Source organism: Acanthamoeba castellanii (assembly GCF_000313135.1).
Source record: "Acanthamoeba castellanii str. Neff unplaced genomic scaffold scf7180000084761, whole genome shotgun sequence".
Taxonomy (NCBI): domain Eukaryota; phylum Discosea; order Longamoebia; family Acanthamoebidae; genus Acanthamoeba; species Acanthamoeba castellanii.
In genome coordinates, this window is record NW_004457596.1 from 180,677 (window position 1) to 197,684 (window position 17,008).

General features: G+C 57.6%; 10 protein-coding genes across 10 annotated transcripts; 6 read left to right on the top strand and 4 right to left on the bottom strand.

Moving 5' to 3' along the window:
* Positions 1-707: 707 nt before the first annotated feature.
* Positions 708-3,140, top strand: ACA1_228630 (uncharacterized protein; the record flags this gene model as incomplete). Its single annotated transcript, XM_004346487.1, has 10 exons — positions 708-804; positions 932-999; positions 1,085-1,204; positions 1,284-1,439; positions 1,513-1,566; positions 1,664-1,759; positions 1,833-1,923; positions 2,004-2,275; positions 2,381-2,524; positions 2,610-3,140. The coding sequence occupies 10 exons, from the start codon at positions 708-710 to the stop codon at positions 3,138-3,140; spliced, it is 1,629 nt and encodes a 542-aa protein (XP_004346537.1).
* Positions 3,141-3,256: 116 nt separating this feature from the next.
* ACA1_228640 (uncharacterized protein) lies at positions 3,257-3,589 on the top strand (the record flags this gene model as incomplete). Its single annotated transcript, XM_004346488.1, has 1 exon — positions 3,257-3,589. The coding sequence occupies one exon, from the start codon at positions 3,257-3,259 to the stop codon at positions 3,587-3,589; it is 333 nt and encodes a 110-aa protein (XP_004346538.1).
* Positions 3,590-3,722: 133 nt separating this feature from the next.
* Positions 3,723-4,968, bottom strand: ACA1_228650 (uncharacterized protein; the record flags this gene model as incomplete). Its single annotated transcript, XM_004346489.1, has 6 exons — positions 3,723-3,806; positions 3,886-4,045; positions 4,148-4,221; positions 4,352-4,482; positions 4,566-4,694; positions 4,785-4,968. 6 exons carry the CDS (start codon positions 4,966-4,968, stop codon positions 3,723-3,725), a joined length of 762 nt encoding a protein of 253 aa, XP_004346539.1.
* A 134-nt stretch (positions 4,969-5,102) lies between these two features.
* ACA1_228660 (DNA-directed RNA polymerase III 34kD-subunit family protein, putative) lies at positions 5,103-6,793 on the bottom strand (the record flags this gene model as incomplete). Its single annotated transcript, XM_004346490.1, has 8 exons — positions 5,103-5,186; positions 5,462-5,598; positions 5,706-5,790; positions 5,899-5,976; positions 6,071-6,183; positions 6,275-6,339; positions 6,438-6,511; positions 6,737-6,793. 8 exons carry the CDS (start codon positions 6,791-6,793, stop codon positions 5,103-5,105), a joined length of 693 nt encoding a protein of 230 aa, XP_004346540.1.
* Positions 6,794-6,900: 107 nt separating this feature from the next.
* On the top strand, positions 6,901-7,685 carry ACA1_228670 (uncharacterized protein; the record flags this gene model as incomplete). Its single annotated transcript, XM_004346491.1, has 3 exons — positions 6,901-7,027; positions 7,097-7,350; positions 7,461-7,685. The coding sequence occupies 3 exons, from the start codon at positions 6,901-6,903 to the stop codon at positions 7,683-7,685; spliced, it is 606 nt and encodes a 201-aa protein (XP_004346541.1).
* Positions 7,686-7,913: 228 nt separating this feature from the next.
* ACA1_228680 (uncharacterized protein) lies at positions 7,914-8,289 on the bottom strand (the record flags this gene model as incomplete). Its single annotated transcript, XM_004346492.1, has 2 exons — positions 7,914-8,008; positions 8,184-8,289. 2 exons carry the CDS (start codon positions 8,287-8,289, stop codon positions 7,914-7,916), a joined length of 201 nt encoding a protein of 66 aa, XP_004346542.1.
* A 561-nt stretch (positions 8,290-8,850) lies between these two features.
* ACA1_228690 (MORN repeatcontaining protein) lies at positions 8,851-11,345 on the top strand (the record flags this gene model as incomplete). The annotated part of the gene is made up of 8 exons (XM_004346493.1): positions 8,851-9,635; positions 9,833-9,926; positions 10,077-10,144; positions 10,231-10,361; positions 10,456-10,516; positions 10,603-10,665; positions 10,777-10,835; positions 10,936-11,345. 8 exons carry the CDS (start codon positions 8,851-8,853, stop codon positions 11,343-11,345), a joined length of 1,671 nt encoding a protein of 556 aa, XP_004346543.1.
* Positions 11,346-11,509: 164 nt separating this feature from the next.
* On the top strand, positions 11,510-12,478 carry ACA1_228700 (uncharacterized protein; the record flags this gene model as incomplete). Its single annotated transcript, XM_004346494.1, has 2 exons — positions 11,510-11,932; positions 11,954-12,478. 2 exons carry the CDS (start codon positions 11,510-11,512, stop codon positions 12,476-12,478), a joined length of 948 nt encoding a protein of 315 aa, XP_004346544.1.
* A 232-nt stretch (positions 12,479-12,710) lies between these two features.
* ACA1_228710 (DnaJ domain containing protein) lies at positions 12,711-14,648 on the bottom strand (the record flags this gene model as incomplete). The annotated part of the gene is made up of 7 exons (XM_004346495.1): positions 12,711-12,799; positions 12,894-13,016; positions 13,089-13,308; positions 13,425-13,557; positions 13,656-13,887; positions 14,019-14,192; positions 14,396-14,648. The coding sequence occupies 7 exons, from the start codon at positions 14,646-14,648 to the stop codon at positions 12,711-12,713; spliced, it is 1,224 nt and encodes a 407-aa protein (XP_004346545.1).
* A 225-nt stretch (positions 14,649-14,873) lies between these two features.
* Positions 14,874-16,633, top strand: ACA1_228720 (BRO1like domain containing protein; the record flags this gene model as incomplete). The annotated part of the gene is made up of 8 exons (XM_004346496.1): positions 14,874-15,296; positions 15,385-15,526; positions 15,607-15,685; positions 15,751-15,841; positions 15,918-16,013; positions 16,092-16,217; positions 16,355-16,426; positions 16,535-16,633. The coding sequence occupies 8 exons, from the start codon at positions 14,874-14,876 to the stop codon at positions 16,631-16,633; spliced, it is 1,128 nt and encodes a 375-aa protein (XP_004346546.1).
* Between the last annotated feature and the right edge of the window lie 375 nt (positions 16,634-17,008).

Genomic DNA, 17,008 nt, shown 5'->3' on the forward strand with positions numbered 1-17,008 from the left:
GGCCGAACATCTTGTTTGTTGCTCTGTCTTGTCGAGTGAGTTGTGCTGTTGGTCGAGAGTAAGCCAACAGGAATTGCACATGTTTGACATTTCTGCGCGAAACTGAGAGTTCAGGCGGACATGTCAGATTTTAACCGTTATTTTAGGCTAATCTGTTATCATTTTGCAGGCAAGCAACACGACAAGAACTGCAACTCTGCTGCCTTTGCTGCTTGGACGTACAGCGAGAGGGAGGGCAGAAGAGAGTGCAGATTGAGGCAGAGGCAAACGACGCGGAGAGATGGGAGATCACTTCGCGGCATTCGCGATTTTGCACGCGAGCATCTCAAAGACGCTCAAGACCCTGAGAGATTTTTCGCGGGAGAAGAAGCACAAGACCATCTACGATCGTGCCGCCTTTCAGGAGCTCATCTCACCCTTCGAAAAATGCGGTGTAGAGCTCCAGCAGCGCCTGGATACCGTCTCCGATATTTATGCATTCCTTGTAAGTTCGATTGCCCGCCCCTTCTTGTCTTCTGCAGACTTCGCATTGCTGCATCCCATTGCCAATCACCTATGAAAGGCATTTCGGGCATTTCCACAGCCACCCTCAAATTTTCGAAATCGTGGCGTGGTTGTCAAGGTGAGTGATCTGTGGATCGCGAAAAGAGAAATGACTCTTATTTATGGTGCAGGAGCATTTTGAAATCACGAGCGGTCGGGCGGAGATGGGCCTGACAACGCCACCAGATGTCTTTCTCAAGCACCTGCCGAACATCCTTCCGAAAGTGGAGCCTGCCCTGATGCAGATCAACTCCTCCGAACGTACTTTTCCTTCCTGCCTCTTCTGCGGGTGCGCTTTGTCGGGCACTCCCAGTGCGTTGGTGCTTGCCGCGCTCGTACCTTCAACGTTGCTCATGCTCGTGTGCTCGCTTCTGCGTGTCTCCTCCAGTGAGCGATGAGGTCAAGCGCAAGCGCAAGAACGTGGCTTTCCTGCGGGCGCTGATTGAAGAATCCAAGGTCTCCAGCTCTGCCCCATTCGCTCTTCGTTCTTTTTGAAAACGAAAGCGAACGTTCTTCAACGTCTCACTGCTTGCATGTATAGTTCGGCGACAATGTGAGGTTGGCCGAAGCGATCATGAAGGACATCCTGTCGAATCCCTACTTCTCAAGCGAACCGGGCCTGGTCATGGCCTTTATCAACTACTCTCCTGCCTTCAATCGAGTACGCGCCCACTTGTCCCGTCAGATCTGTTCGATCCTACTCCTTCGCATTGGTGACCATCTCTCTCTCTCTCTACTAGCTGCTGGCCAAGTACATTTTCACAACGCGGCACTACCCCATGGAGATCATGCGTGAGTGGATCAAGAGCGTGGTCGAGAAGGGCGACGCCGACAGGGACATTTCCAAGTTTGTCCTCTCCAAACCGCCCTTTACCGAAGGACCCGACCCAATCAAGGTACCGGCACAAACAGGCCTTTCTGCGTAGCCGCATATATGCACAGTCGCCAAACGCTCCTTTCCCACGCCAGGATATGATCATCAAGCGCTGCATGGGCACCACAGGGCGTTCCATCGGCCCACAGGTACGTGTTATGAACTAACTACTACACTCAAGTAAATGTATGAAGCGGTGAGGGCGCAACTCAACTCGTCCATGGTGTGGGTGGGTGGTGCACGCAGCTCGAGTTGACGCCTGGTACGGTAATCAAGACGTCCGGATACAAGCTGAAGGTCCTATCGTGTGCTGGAAAGGGGAACACTGGCGCTGTATATAAAGTACGCTTGCGCCGCACGAAAGCGAAGGGCTCCAACGGACATCACTGACACCGCGAGGTGTGCATCATGACAGGCACAAACAATGAATGGCAAGGGAGAACAGATCGTCGGGCTCAAGGTGTGTGTAAAGTACGAGCCCGAGGTGATCCTCTCGATGCAACGAGGTATCTTCACCATTCTCGAGACCACGCACACGCACACGCACACGACATCGCTTACGCTGAGGCGTGTGCGTCGAACACAGAGAGCAAGAAGATGGCATTTTTGGAAGAGCTTCAAGTGTGCAAGTACACGGCTATCCTCGAGGCGGGTGACGATTACGCCGTGAAGGAGTGGGCCGAGGGCATCACCGGGGTGGAGTGGTTCAAGGTGTGGGAGATGGACGGCGCCAAGACGAGCGACGAGAGCTTCCGCAAGCTCATCCAGCTCTTCCGGAAGGTGGGCGAGAAGAAGATCTACCTCCAGAACTTCAAGCCGCACAACCTCCTCTGGGATCAAGAGCAGCGACTGTGGCAGGTAGAGGCGCGCGCGCGCGCGCACACACACACACACACACACACACAATGCGCACGTACGCACGACACGAACAAATGCTGATCATCGGCCTTCGTCGTACAACAGGTGATCGATTATGGAGGGCATAAGGCACTCAACACCCCCGAGGAGGTGGTGGAGAAGTACTACGAGAAGTTCGATGACATGTGGAATAAGAACAAGAAGCTCGTGCCCTCGTGCGCCGAGCTCGTGCGGCGGATGCAGAGAGAGGTACGCTGCCTTCGTGCGCAAAAACCCTCCGAGCAGTGGCTGACTCGTGTGTGTGTCGCATTTGCCAATGCAGGAAGCGCTGGAGAAGAAGAAGTTGGAGGACTCGCGACGAACAGCGTCATCGACATCCACACCGACGCCGACACCATCGCCGCTGTCGGGCGCGTCGATCTCCACGTCGGCCTCTTCGTCGTCGATCCCCGCGCAGCCGTTCAACGGTGCCGCCAGTGTAAATGGTAAGGCGAAGGGAAAGGAGAAGGAGCAGCAGGAGAAAGAGAAGGAGAAGAAGGAGCAGCAGGAGCAGCGCGGGGAGAAGGAGAAGAAGGAGGAAGAGGAGGAACAGTCCGCGGCAGCAGCGGCGGCGCCAGGCAAGAAAGGTAAGAAGAGCACCAAGAAGGAGAAGAAGGAAGAGAAGAAGAAGGAGAAGAAGGAGAAGAAGAACAGCAGCAAGAAGGAGAGCATAGAGAGGAGTAGATCGGTGGGAGAGAGTGAGGAGGGAGAGGAGGCGGAGGGCGGTGGAGAAGGAGGCGGCGGTGGTGGTGAGGGGGAGGCGAAGAAGAAGGGCAGTTTGCTAATGATCAAAACTTCCAAATCCAAGAAGACGAAGAAGAGATGAGGAGGACGAAGGCGAAGGCGAAGGCGCGGAGGAGGAAGAAGCGACGAGAGCGAGCCGACGATGAGGATGGACTGAAGAAGAAGGGCTCGAGCAAGAAGAAGAAGCGGAAGAAAACGATGAAGAACGCAGACGACGAGGTGGATGGCACGGAAGATGCGCGCCAGAACAAGGAGGAGGAGAAGAAGAAGGCGACGACGACGAAGAGCGAGGATGATGCGAAGGAGAAGAGGAAAGGCAAGAAGAGGAAGAGGGCGGAGGGCCAGGAGGAAACAGACGGAGAAGCAGCCGACGCTGATGAAGCGGGCAAGAAGACGAAGAAGACGAAGAAGCCGAAGCGGAGGAAGACGAGCGACGAAGGCACCACACCTCCGCCGAGCGAGCAACCGAAAGAAGAAGAGGCGAAAAAGAAGAAAACGAAGACGAAGAACAAGAAGAAGGAGAAGCTGTAGCGGGTGCCTGCCCCGGTCTCTGTTCTGGACCACCCAATTATTATTTATTATTTCACACACCATCCCCTCCGTGACCAGCGACAGTGTGATGAAGTGGGGCGGCGAGCCAGCAGAGCTTGCATGTGTGCTCGCTCTAACGGACGTGGAGATAGGCGAAGTAGGCCGGCTTGTGGAAGCAAGGAGGCGAGCTCTCGTCGCACGAGAAGCAGCTGAACTCCTGGCGTGTGCGTGCAGCAAAAAAGTGATTGTAAAGAAATACTATTACAGTGTGTAGAGGAAGTAGGTGTGTGAGGTACCCTGGTCTGGGTGGCGGCGGGGCGGTCGATCCTGAAGAAGTTGGTGCGCCAGGTGGAGCCCACGGGTGCGCCCACGATGCTGTGGAAGCCGTCGTGCTGCTGCTGCTCCGCCGTTCGGAACTTGTGCAGGACCGCCCACGGCAGGTCGATCTGGCCCCACCTACCAGGCGCCACCGCACACGCACACGCACACGCACGCGAGTGAGTGAGTGTCCACAGTGCTGTTTGGTTCTCGCGGTGGGTGGGCGGGGGGCGAACGCACCAGATCTTGCGCGAGTCGAACCGCGTGGCCTTGTAGTTAAAGAGCGAGCAGGGCAAGTAGGTACCACTGATGGTCTGCAGGAAAACAAGTGTGTGCGGTCGTGCGGGTGGTCAGAGTTGCTCCGGGGGGACTGCCGTGTGGTGTGTGTGTGGTGTGTGCGTGTGTGTGCGTGCGTGTGTGTGTGTGGAGCAGGAGAGAGCGTACGCTGCACGTGAGGCCCGGGTTGGTGATGTTGGAGGCGAAGAGGACCGAGTTCGGGCTGAGCTCGATCTCCAGGTAGTTGGTGATGGGCTTGCCATCGACGCGCGCCGGCCCAATGAAGGCCTCGACCACGTCTGTGTGCCCCAGCTCTCAGTTCGTGTCGCGTCGCGTGTTGTTGTGCGTGTGCGTGCGGTCCGTTGCGCGCGTGCGACTGTACCTTGGTTGAAGAGCGGGTCGTTGCAGTTGCGGTAGTTCGACTCAACGTTGTCGTCCTTGTTGATGAAGAAGAGACGCAGGTGCTCGTTGTCGTAGCACGCCTTCACTGTCGTCTGCTGCCGGGCCGGGCCTGGTAATGGTGACCACAATCGATTGAATTAATGAAAAAAAGAAGGATTGATTTTGCATTTATTTGCATTAATGAACTGAAGGAGAGTACCAGAGCAGTCGGAAAGGATGAAGCGGGAGGAGATGTCGTGCACGACATCCCAGTTGAGCGGTCGCGGGCATTCGTACACGAAGAACGAAGGCAGCGCGGCACCCGCACCGCCGTGCTCACTTGCCGCCGCCAAAACCGTGGTGGCCACTACCACCAACAAGAACAAGGTGGCCGCTGTCTTCATCATTCGGAGATGATTGATTGAAAAGTAAGGAGCTCAAATAACCGAAGCAGGCCGACACAAGTAATTACAATGTACACATTTGGTTCACACACTACTGCGAGAACATAGTTTGTTTTTTATTTGCAGCTGATGCCTCACCACTTGGTGTCAAGCCACTGTGTAAGGTAGGGGCACTTGGCTGGCGTGACATCTCCCTCATCCTCGCACATGTAGAAGACCTGACGTAACGTACAACGCACAGCACACACCACGCGACACATGTCAGCACGTCAGAGTACAACACACCACGATGCGGCGCTGGAGATGGCATGGTACGGGGCACTGGCCACAGGGCACTTGCGTGAGTCCGTTTGGCGGCGGTGCCACGCGAGATGGTTTGTACACATAGCTGGGCCGGCCCTGAGAGACGTTCATGCCGACGCGCGCGTCGATGAGGGTGAGGGTGAGTTACACGCACCCGAGATCACCGTTCGCCTGTAAAAGTGAAACGTACGGGAATGGAGATGCCGGCGTCCTTGACCTTGTCCACCTTGCCATCGTAGATGAGGGTATCGAGGATCTGCTGCACGTCCTCATCCTTGAGCTCCACGTTCGACATTCCCGAGTTTCGCACAAACGACGCCATGCTCTCTGTACCGCGCAAAGGTGGTGAGCTAGAGAGAGCTACGCCGCACTGCGCGCTTTCTGACGTTTTTGGTACCAAAAAAGAAGCGTAGATCTAAGTGGAGAGTGAGTACCAAGGGTGACGGAGCCCTCCTGCTCGATATACCGATAACAGTGCTTGTTCAGCACGTTCACAAACTCACTGTCGAACACCCCGTCCTATCCATATCCGGACGGAAGCGCACGCGGGCGTAAGTCTCTCCTCCGGCGCGTGAATGTACGACGTGTGACGTGCGCAGAGGAGAGTGTTGGAGGGCGGGTGTGTACCGGTGTGTAGAATGCGTTACCCTTGACCTTGACCGACGGCTCCAGATCGTAGAGCATGTACACCTTCCTGTTTCGACCCTGTGTGCGAGCGCTCGATGAGGCGCAAAGAAGAAGAAGAAGAAGGAAGCAAGAGAACAATGCGCGAGCGCGATGAGCGTCCGATGCAACGTACCGCAATCGACTTGACGGCCTTGATGAGTTTTCGGTTTTGTAGGGTCTTAAGGATCTTGTTGATGGTCGTCTGTTGCAGGTTGCTCCTGAATTTCATGTCCCTCGTCCACAACCCTGTGGAGGAGCCAAGAGAGGTGACGTGCATCAGTCTTCAAGTCACCAGTGCATTGATCAAACCACGAGGCAAGAGGCGCATCTGCGTTACCCATGTTGCCCTCCTTCTCGATGAGCGAATACACTAGTCGCTCTTCCTGTGTCAACCCTTTGAACCTGTGACACACACACGAGAGAGAGAGGTGCGTGAGTGAACCGCAGCCACGCCATCGCGTGCAGGCCTGCCTCGCACAAAGAGGAGGAGGTGATGGTACTTTTCAACCCTCTCGAACTCCACGGCCCTCCACACCAACGTCTTGTTGGGCTGTTGGAAGATCTCTGCTCGACCCTGCGTGCGCCAACCCAACACGTCAGACATGCAAACGAGAGGACGAGAAGAGATGCAGTACCTCCGTTGTGAGTTTGTTAAGGAGGGAGACGAGCGCGGCACGATGAAGCTCTGGAAATTGGGCCATCAAGTCATCTGCAGATGAGCCCTACGACGCCGGAAAAAATTGAATCGATTAATAAAATGAGATTTAATAATTCAACACGTGAAGCTGAACATTTCTACCTGGGGATTAGCCAAGAGGTACTTCCATATTTCATCCTCTCCTGGCGGACCCTCCATCTTTGTGTTCCGATTGTGCGTGCAGGTCGATAACCACAAAGAGTACTGAGAAAAAGAAGAGAAACATGAAAATTGAAAGATAAACAATAAATCCAATAAATCGAGATATGGAGCAGCCCGACATCAAGAGCGGCGAAGGGGCGAATGATGTGGTGAGCAGCGTGCTCAGCGAGAGCCTCTACCGTGGCCTTACAGCATCCGTCGACCCCTACTTCGGCTTCCTCGCCAGCCTTGGTACGTGCCCCCCCCCTCTACAAACAGTGCGCTCGCCATCACGGCCCTCACACATGCGAACCCGGGCAGGCGCTGTGGGCTGGGCGGCGGTGCGGACGGGAGCTTGGCGGACGGTGCAGACCGGCGGGCCGTGGGCCTGGGCCTGGGCCGGCAGCGCGTGGCTCGGCGCGGTGGGCGCCACCTGGGCTCTCACCCGCACCGTACGCGGCATCGAGGAGGCCCAGAAGCTCGACTACTTCCTCCAGTCCGGCGCGCTAGTGCCGACCGCTGCTCTCCGGGACTTCATCGACGCCATGCGTCCGCGACCCCTCTGGAATGTCGCCGTACGATCCAGCCGCCTCTCGTGCTGCGCACTCACGCGGCGCCACCGCCCAGTCACATAGCGCGGGTGTTGTGTTTGGCCTGATCGCTGCGGTATGTGTGTGTTGTGTAGGTGTGGACGTCGTTCGTGGCGTCGGTGGGCTCTCTGGCGGTGTGGACCTACCGACTGCCGGCGGGCTGCACGGAGCGGAGCCTGGTGGGCGTGAGCGCGGCCTTCCTCGTCTTCGCCACGGCGCACCTGGCCCGCTTCGCCGCCGACCAGTCCGACGCCGAGCAGTGGACCCTCTTCCGCCTTCCCTCGCGGCGCGCGGGCTCTTCCACGGCCGGCGACAACTGAACTGATGAACTCTCAAGCACACCCCCATCCACCTCCGCCTTTCCGTTCACACGAATTGAAGAGAAGCTCTTTACTGATGGTATGCAGCGTGCGCTGGTTACGTTCTCGCAAGTGCACACGTCGCTGCCTAAACACAGCCAGAGGCCTCTTCGTCGCTCTTGTTCCTCGGTCTGTCTCTACACACTCGAAGAAGCCTCTCCCCACACACGTCTCGCCGCGGGTCCAGGTCTAGTAGGCGACGCCCCTCCTCCTGCGCCTCCTGTCTCGGAAGTGCTTGAGCGTGAGGACGCCGAGAACGACTACGAATATCTTCTTCCACATATCTGCAGCGCACACAACGAAGAACACGCAGCAGCGGTAAGGTGTCTGCCAACACGAGGACATGATCACAGTGGGCTGCACACCTTGAGTAACGAGCCGAGTTTGGTGGTGAGTGTTGGTGCAGTCAGAGGTTGTTGTTGTTTGTGTTGACGCTGGCCTGGCCGAGCTTATAAGTACCTGTCCGCTGAAGCAGTTCCACGTTGCATTCGCTACAATACTCGCGGAGAGCACACAGGGCTTCTATCACAACCCGACGCACTGAAAATGGCCCATCCCTCACCATCTTCCCCCTCTTCTCCTGGAATCTGCACTACTACAGCGCGATCTCCCCTCCCATCTCCATCTGCCAATCGTCTTCTTCACCTTCATGGCACACGGCGTGTACCAGTTGGCTCGGTCGCTGGAGCGTAACCTACATTTCAGTTGAATTCCGTGTAACTACAAGTTCTGGTCCCCGCATCAGCTGGCCGCACACCAACCGCTTGCTCCCGTTGCTATCGGTGTACGGTGGGTTGGTACGCGTTGCTTGACATACTTGGCCTTCGCGTCTTTGGCCTCTCGACTATCGCCAGATCCATTCCCATCCTTCTGGTGGAGGTAACCCATTCCCTCCCATCTTCATTTCTTTTTATTTTTACACATCGTGAGGATATATCTTTTCCATCCCAATTACGCTCTCCATCATCTCCTTTCGCTGTCGATGTTGTAGCTCTTTGGCACGTTCGTGCTCTTTTTTTATGGGTGAGTGGTTGTTGATTGTTGGCTTGGGCGAGTTGCTAAAGCAACCCCCCCTTTCTTCTCGACCACCAGAGCCACGACCTACCAAACGTAGCGCAAGATCAGGATGCCAAGGAGAACGGTGAAAAGGAAGAGGGCGGCGGACGACAAGACCGACGAGTGGCGAGAGGAGGAGCAAGAGGATCACGATGGCACGACGATCACGACCAGCAGCGCTTCTACTGCAACAACGTGCCATGGAAGCGAAGAAGGAGAAGGAGGACAAGAAGCAGGAGAGGATGGAGCTGAACACACGCAACCACAGACGCGGCACCAACAGACGGCAGCCAGAAAGAGACAACGCACCACTACGTCGTCTTCATCAAGCGGCGAAGAGCACCACCAGGAACCCATGATGGACAGCAGCGGGCCTGGCCTCTCAACGGGCAAACAAGTGCTGACGACGAAGCGCCGGCGAAGAGACGTCTCGCCGTTCGGCACGTCGGTGGCGATCGACGGCGGTGGCGGCGGCGCGACTCACGGCCAGTTCGTCAGCGCGGAGGATCTGAACCAGGCCGACGATGAGATCGACATCGACCACCAGCAGCACCCTGCGCACCACCACATGCACCACCACCACCACCAGAAGCAGGACGATGGTGACGAAGCGGAAGAGGCGATGACGACGGGCCGGGCGAAGAAGGCCAAGCCCAGCTCGGCCGCCGAGGCCGGGCTGATCTCGCCCATGCGGGCCTTCGCCGATGCCGAGGCTGCGGCCGCGGCGGCCGCAGCGGCCGGCGGTCCGTTGGGCAGCTTCGTGGTGCTGCCGGTCGAGATCATGCTCCACCTTCTCTCCTTCCTCTCGGGCAAGGACGTGGGCCACATCCGGCTCACCAGCTCCGAGTTCAATCGGTACCTTACCCTCCTCCGCGCCGGCCAACACAAACAACAACACAACGAAAACGATAAAGATGAGATGACGATGACCTGATGGCGACGACGATGGCGACTTGCTCGCCGGCTAATGCTCGATTTGTTGTTGGCGGGTGGTCGATCGGTGGAATGTGTGATGTGCGTGCGCAGACTGGGAAAGGACCAACGCTGTGGAGGGTCATCTGCCTGCGCGAGTTCGCGCCCATCCCCAACCGTCTCTTTCAAGAACCCTTCGGAAAGACGTGGGAGTGGCTGTACAGAAGCAAAGCGGTACGGCCACTCTGTCCCTGTTCTCCCCTTCCTCCCCCCATTCCACCCCAATGCCCAAGAGTGGCCTCATGTGGCTCACCCTCGCCTCGTGTGTGTGTGTGTGATTGGTGTGTGTGTGTGTGTGTGTGGTGGTTTCTTCTCTCGCGAAAGGTGGTCCACAACTCCAAGGACAGCATCAAAGACGGCGAGGTCTGTTGTTACCGGACGAAGGAGTGCAGGTACGCCGTCCTTTATTATTTATTATTTATTTGTTTTAATTATTTGTTTATTTATTTGTTTTAATTATTTGTTCTTTCCTATGAAGGTACGAGGGCGAGTGGAAGGAGAAAGAGCTGGACGGCTATGGGATAGAGCTCTGGTCGGACGGCGAGGAGTACGAAGGGTGGAGCACTCAGGGCAGACTCAACGGCTACGGCCGGGCCTCGTACACCTCCGGTACGCCGTCGCCCATTTCCGCACACTCCAGGCCTTGCCTCCGTGTCGCTGTTTGGCTCACCGTCGTCGTCGTCGTCATGTCTTGGGTGATCAGGCGACACATACATAGGCATGTGGAAGAACGGACTGCGAGACGGGGGCATTTATGTGTGGAGGTACGCGGTTCGCCTTCGTTCTTTTGTGCACACTCAATCCTCTCGTAACCGTGTTATCTCACCCACCCGGCGTTCTGGTGGTGCAGTGACGGGTGGCGGTACGAGGGCGAATACTCAGATGGGAAGCTCACTGGCCGCGGCACCCTCTTGTACGTTCCAGCTTCGACCCTTCATTGCGATGAGTGCGGTGAGACCGCCACAGCGGTCACCATTCTGACCGCTCTGTAATCGGCACGCGAACGTCGTGGCGACTTTACCAGATTCAAGAATGGAAGCAAGTTCACAGGGCACTGGCTCGACGGCGAACGACACGGCCAAGGTAAGTAATCATCTCCCTTCGCGCGACGCTCTCTCTCTCTCTCTCGTCGTATGGTATCAGATCTCGCCTAATCGTAATCGATTGTGCACTCGGTCGGCAGGCACGATGATGTACTTTGATGGCAGCCGCTACGAGGGCGAGTGGAAGCACGACAAGCGGGAGGGAAGGGGCGTACTCTACTGGCCCACCTCCCCGCCCGCCAACCCAGCACAACAGTCTCCCTCTTCCTCTTCGCCTTTGCCCTCGCCCTCGTCCACCTCTACATCTACGTCCTCTCCGTACACACCCTACCCAACGGCTTCTTTCGGCACGTCGCGGCGATCATCTTTCTCTGCGCCTCCATCCACTTCGACTCCACGTTCCGGACTCGGCGACTCCTCTTCAGAGGCCTTGAAGCACATGCGGTACGAGGGCTTCTGGCGAGATGACCAAATCCTCGAGGGCGGCAAGGTCCTGTGGGACGACGGCGCTGAGTTGTCACTTGAAGAAGCTCTCAAGCGTCTCAGGTAGTGAGTGGTGTTCTTCATAAACTTGATCGATAAGCTGTTGGCCTGTTCTTTTGTAAAAGTCGGGCGGAGCTGACCAATCGGGCTTTTGGCAGAGACAACGGGGGAGGGGCGGAAGAAGAGAGCGGAAGAAAACTGTTGTTGTTGGATAACCTCGCAAGGTGGCAGATGCACGCCGACAAGGTGGTGCTCTGGGCGGTCTTGGTCTTCTTCGCGGGGTGGGCCACGGTTGCGGACTCGGTCGAGATGTGCGCCTGCCCCAACCCGCCCGCGTACGGCGTGGTCCCGCTCTTCGAGAAGGTCACATCGGCCCTCTGTGGCGCAGTCCTCTACGCCCCGCCGGAGCTCAACGCGCTCAGCCAAGGCATCAAGGCCGGCTGCGCCCAGCTGGCCGCCACGGAGCTCCGCGGCACGCTGACCCAAATATCGGAGCTGACCTCCACCACGCAGGAGCTGCTCAACTCGACCCTCCTGCCCAACTGCCAGCAGGGCCTGGCCCTCAAGCGCCAGTGGGACGCCACCTCCGACCCCGCCCAGCGCGCAGCGCTGGAGGCCGAGTGGGCTTCCGGCCTCTTTAATGTGACGGTCCACGTCAGTGCCGCACTTGTCCAGGTTCTCGGCCGCTACACCCAGACCCTGCTCCAGCTGCGGCAGAACCTGACGACGGCCGCCGTGGCCGACTTCGCGTCGGGCGGACTCGACGCCTGCAACCGGGTCAACCATAGCCAGACCCAGCTCGAGTCCGAGCTGGCCTACTGGGAGGCCGTGCTGAAGAACTGCAGCGGTGTGCCGGAGGTGTGCACCTACGCCAAGGAGCGCATCGCCAACGTGACGGCGCGCGTGGACGCGCTGGCGCCGTCGGTCCGGTTCTGCGCCGCCTTCGCGCCGGGCCTGACCCAGGCCTACCAAGGGTACCGAGCGGTGGACTTGGACCTGCAGCAGCTGATCAACGGCCTGGAGCTGGGCCTTCAGAACCCGCTTCAGTACGTGGCGACCATGCTGCAGCAGACCTGTGCCACCCTGTCGAGCCCCACCTTCCTCCTCGGAATGACCGCGGTGCTCTCCAACCTCAACGAGAACACCCGCACCGACATCCTGCGCCACGACATCTGCGTCATCGAAGCTGTGCCGTGCTAAGTTATCAATACACTCTCCTTGCCCAGGGTGAGGCGGCAGTTGCGTGTTGTCTGGCACAAGCACGTTTATTTTGTTGTTGTTGTTGTTGTTGCACTTCTCTCCTCGTCCTCATCAAATAAATAACCACTCTCTCTTGCGCGCATGCGGGAACGAAGTCGTGACTGAGAAAATCTTTCCTTAGGGGGGCCGGTTCCCTCCTCCGGGTACCCGAGGTCAATCACACGTGGTACTTCTACAGCTCGGTCTTGTCGGACGTCGACGATTCGGCCGCAGCGGAGGATGAACCATCCTTCTTCTCCTTCTTGAGGAGCTTCTTGAAACCTGTGTAAGTCGTCGGGTGTCGGTGTCCGTCAGTGCTACGGAGCTCGGACAAGGAGGGCCGGAGGAAGAAGAAGACAAACAAGACGACACGTACCCTCCTTCTGCTCGTCGGTGACGGTGGTGGGGAACTTGACCGTGAACTCGACGTGCAGGTCACCGAATCGATCCGAGTCCTCATACATGGGCATACCCTCACCGGGCACGGTCATGACGAGGCCTGTGCGTCGCGTCGCGTCGCGTGAGCGAAACTTGGGCACAGAACACGAAGAGAGGGGGGGGGGCTACGCACCTGGCCTGGTGACGCCACTGCGCTCGATGGTGATGGCGTGTCCGTCCAGGTGCTTGTAGGTCTTCTTGAAGCCAACGAGGGCCTGCAGAAGGCTGATGGTGGCGTTCATGTAAAGATCGTTTTCCTTGCGGACGAAGCGAGCGTGGGGAATGGTCTTGATCCTGAACACGAGATCGCCGGGCTGGTAATCGGGGTGCTCGTGCGACTCGCCTTGGAAGCTCTGTGTTCCAGTGCCGGTGCGTGCCAAGGAGAGGGTCAGAAAGTCGTTGAATGACGAGCCACGCAGCGTAATTAGGCAAGCGACAGTCTGACGAGTGAGCGTGGTGGTACACATACGATTTCGTGGCCCTCGCGCATGCCCTTCTCGACGATGACGGTGATGGTGTCCTCGCCGCTCTCCACCTTGTGGCCCTTGCAGACGGGGCAGGTGCCCTTAACGATCTTACCCTTACCGCCGCACTTGTCACAACTGCGTAGGGGCAGCGGCGCTGTTAGCAATGCAATGCGAGAGAAGAAGAAGAAGAAGAGACGGGTGTGTGGGGTAGAAGGAGGAGCGAAAGGTCGTACGTGGTCTGCGTCTGGGTGATGAAGCCGGGACCCAGCTGCTGGGTGATGAGCCGAACGCCCGAGCCGCCGCACACGGGGCACTTGGTGACCTCGTCGGGGTTCTCCGCGCCGGTGCCGCGGCAGCGGTGGCAGAGGACCTGCTTCTTCTGGGTCACTGTGAGCGTGCGGCCGTTGTAGAGGTCCTCCAGCGTGGCCTCCAGGTCGACGTGCAGAGGCGGCCCGACGCGCTCCTCTGCTTGAGACAAGCGAAGGAGGAGAGAATTGCGAAAGGTGAGATGGCGAGTGGATGGAGAAGGTGAAGAAGAAGGTGCAGCAGACACGAGCGTTGGCGGTGGAGAAGGAGGAGGAGATGAGGAATGAAACCTTCGTGACGCTGGCCGCGCTGGCCACCAGGGAAGCCGAAGCCAAAGGAGTTGAAGAGATCGAAGGGATCGGTGAAGCCGCCGCCGCCTCGCTGGCCAGCCTGCTGCTTGAGACCCTCCTCACCGTACTGATCGTAGATGCCGCGCTTCTCCTTGTCCTTCAAGATCTCGTAGGCTACACCCACAATTATAAAAAGGAATAGATTAATTATGGCTGTTCACTCCATAAAGCGCCAAATTGTCCTCACTCACCACTACTCACTCCTCCTCGGTCCCTTCACCCTCCTGATTTCTCCATCTTCGCGTAATCACCTCTAAATCGCGGTTAATCTGAGAAATCGCAAAAAAACGTAAAAAGATAAATGGGTAGGCTCGCACCGTGAGAGAGCTTCTGGAATTTCTTCTTGGCCTCCTCCTGATCAGCTCCCTTGTAGACGTCGGGGTGCCACTTGAGGGCCAGCTTCTTGTAGGCTCGCTTAATGTCAGCATCGGATGCGCTTCGGTCGAGTCCCAGCAGGCCGTAGTAGTCATCGCCGGCGCTCACCTCCCACGCGCACACCAGGAAGACCAGCACTGCCAGCGCCACGCCCACCGCCACCGATACACGCCATCCGGCAACCGCTGAACCCATATCTCACACGATCCTTCGCGTCGCAGCTCGGCCTCGTCTCCACAACTCTTGTTGTTGCAGCCAAAGTCCGTGAGCGACGCGGCTGCACACCATTGGTTACCTGAGAAATTTCGAAGCGCAGCGCTGACGTCACCAAAAATTGCTTTTTGATTTTCTTTAGGAAAGAGAAACAAAAAAGAAAAGACAACTCTGCGCCAGAAGTAAGGCGACGAAGACAAGCAGGAGATGCAGAACTCGAGCGACGATGAAGCGGGTGGTGGCAAGGGCATGCAGCCGGTGATCGTGTTCCCCTTTCGGCTGCCCAAGGCTGGGGCGGTTGCCATCCAGCGCGCCCTCCACACCACGGACGGGGCCTCACGTGGACACGTCTCGCGCACCTCGGCCCTGCGCGAAGAGCTGGTCGCCGCGCTTACCCCCGCCGGGGGCGGCCAGGTCAGCACGGCGCTGGTGCTGCAAAAGGCCGAACGGTACCTGCCGTCGCTGTGCGGCCTCGCCTGCGCGCTCACCAACCAGCCGCGGCTGCACCTGAACGAGCCCCTCAACTTCAAGTGGACGTCGTCCCTGCGCAAGACCAAGCACAAGACCACCGGGTCACGAAAAATGTACCTCGACTGGGACTTCAAGTTTGAGCTCGTCATGACCCTCAACGTACGCCCCCCCCCCTCTAGGTGCTCTTCAAAGCCTAGGCCTGAGCGTGTGTCGTGTGTGCGGTGGTGCGTGTCTGTTGTTTGAACAGACGCTTGGGCTGGGCTACGCTCGTCGTGCCAGCGAGGTGCTGTACTCTGGCGCTGGTGGTGGTCAGCCCGACGAGGACCTCAAGCTGGCGGCACTGCTCCTCCGCAAGGCGGCTGGCGTATTCACGCACCTGGCCGACACCGGTTTGCATGCTCGCGCCTGGCCCACAATGTGGGCGATCGCGCGTGTTGTACTCACTTCCTCCTCGTTGCAACTCACGCAGAGATTCCGCGGTGGGTCGGTGTTGCGGACAGAGAAACTGCAGTCGAGTGCAACCACAACATTGCCAAGGCGCTTTCCATGTACTTTCTTTCTCTCTTATTCACGCGCGACACAGTAGAGGTGAGTGCTGATTGCGTTTCTTCAGCGTCTGCCTCGCTCTGGCACAACAGCTGACCATCAAGAAGGCTCTGGCGGACGGCATGAAAAAGGGCATCGTGGCTAAGCTCTCCGCTGAGGTCCGCTCATTCTCTGGGGCATGGCCACACCAACCCGACTCACCGACTTATTCTCTTTTCTCCTTGGTTGTACCAGGTGTGCCACATGCTTGAAAATGCGCTCTCTCTTGCCAAGATGTACCCCAACCAGCGGCTCGTCAACAAGCACTTCCTCAAGTATTTGGAGCTTCAGGTCAACCCCCCCCCCACAACGCAGCACGACTGCGCACGCACCACTTGCAATGCCTGACTCCTCGCTCTACGGTAACAGATAACCATGAACAAAGCCGTGTGCGGCCGGTTGCTGGCCGCCAGCCACTACGAGCAGGAGAAGCTGGGACATGCCGTTTCTTATGCCCGACTCGCTTACGACACCATTCAAACGATCAAGCCATTCGTATGCATTTCCATTCTTCTCTCACTGGAGAGTACGCTCACCTTTAACGCAACACACACCACACCACACACACCACACACACAACAAACGAGCAGAAGGAGGCCAATCCTCTATTCCCGTACACGAGGGAGGTGCAGGCGGTACAGAACGACGTAGGGCACGTCTTCCGCCTGTATAACATGCAGAACAACCACGTCTGGGTGCAGAAGGTTCGTAGAAAGCCCCCCTCGTCACATGTGCCTTTCAGGCGGCCGCGCTCTTTCCTCGCTCCTCGCGCAACAAACCGCACTCAATGTTGTTGTGCGTGGTTCGTGCAGGAAGTGGACAGCCGCGTTTTGGGTCTTCCCGAGGGCAAGTCGGTGGTCAAGATCGAACCTTTCCTTCTGCCCGAGCCCGAGTACACCGACATCTTCTAGAAGATGACGATGACGATGATGATGATGAGCAAACTCCCTCCCCTTTCTTCTTGTTTCCCTCCTTCGCTCCTGTCATGTGCTATGTGTGTCGTGCGTCGTGTCCTGTCGCGTGTTGCGTCTCGCGCGGTGTTTCTTTCACAGGGCATTTTCTTTTGTCTTCAATTTCCCACAGGTGTCGACGTTATTCTTTTCTTGGTCAGCAGCGGGAACGTGGACGACAAGGAGGCCTGAGCCATCTTCATCCCCGCGGGCCGCACTCCCCACCACCCTGCCTCGTCTCGTACTCGCTGGAGCCCTACTCGTAGTGGTGAATCGGGGAAGCGACAAACGGACGAGAGACGTGGCGAGAAGCGAGAGAAGAGAACACTCCGCCGT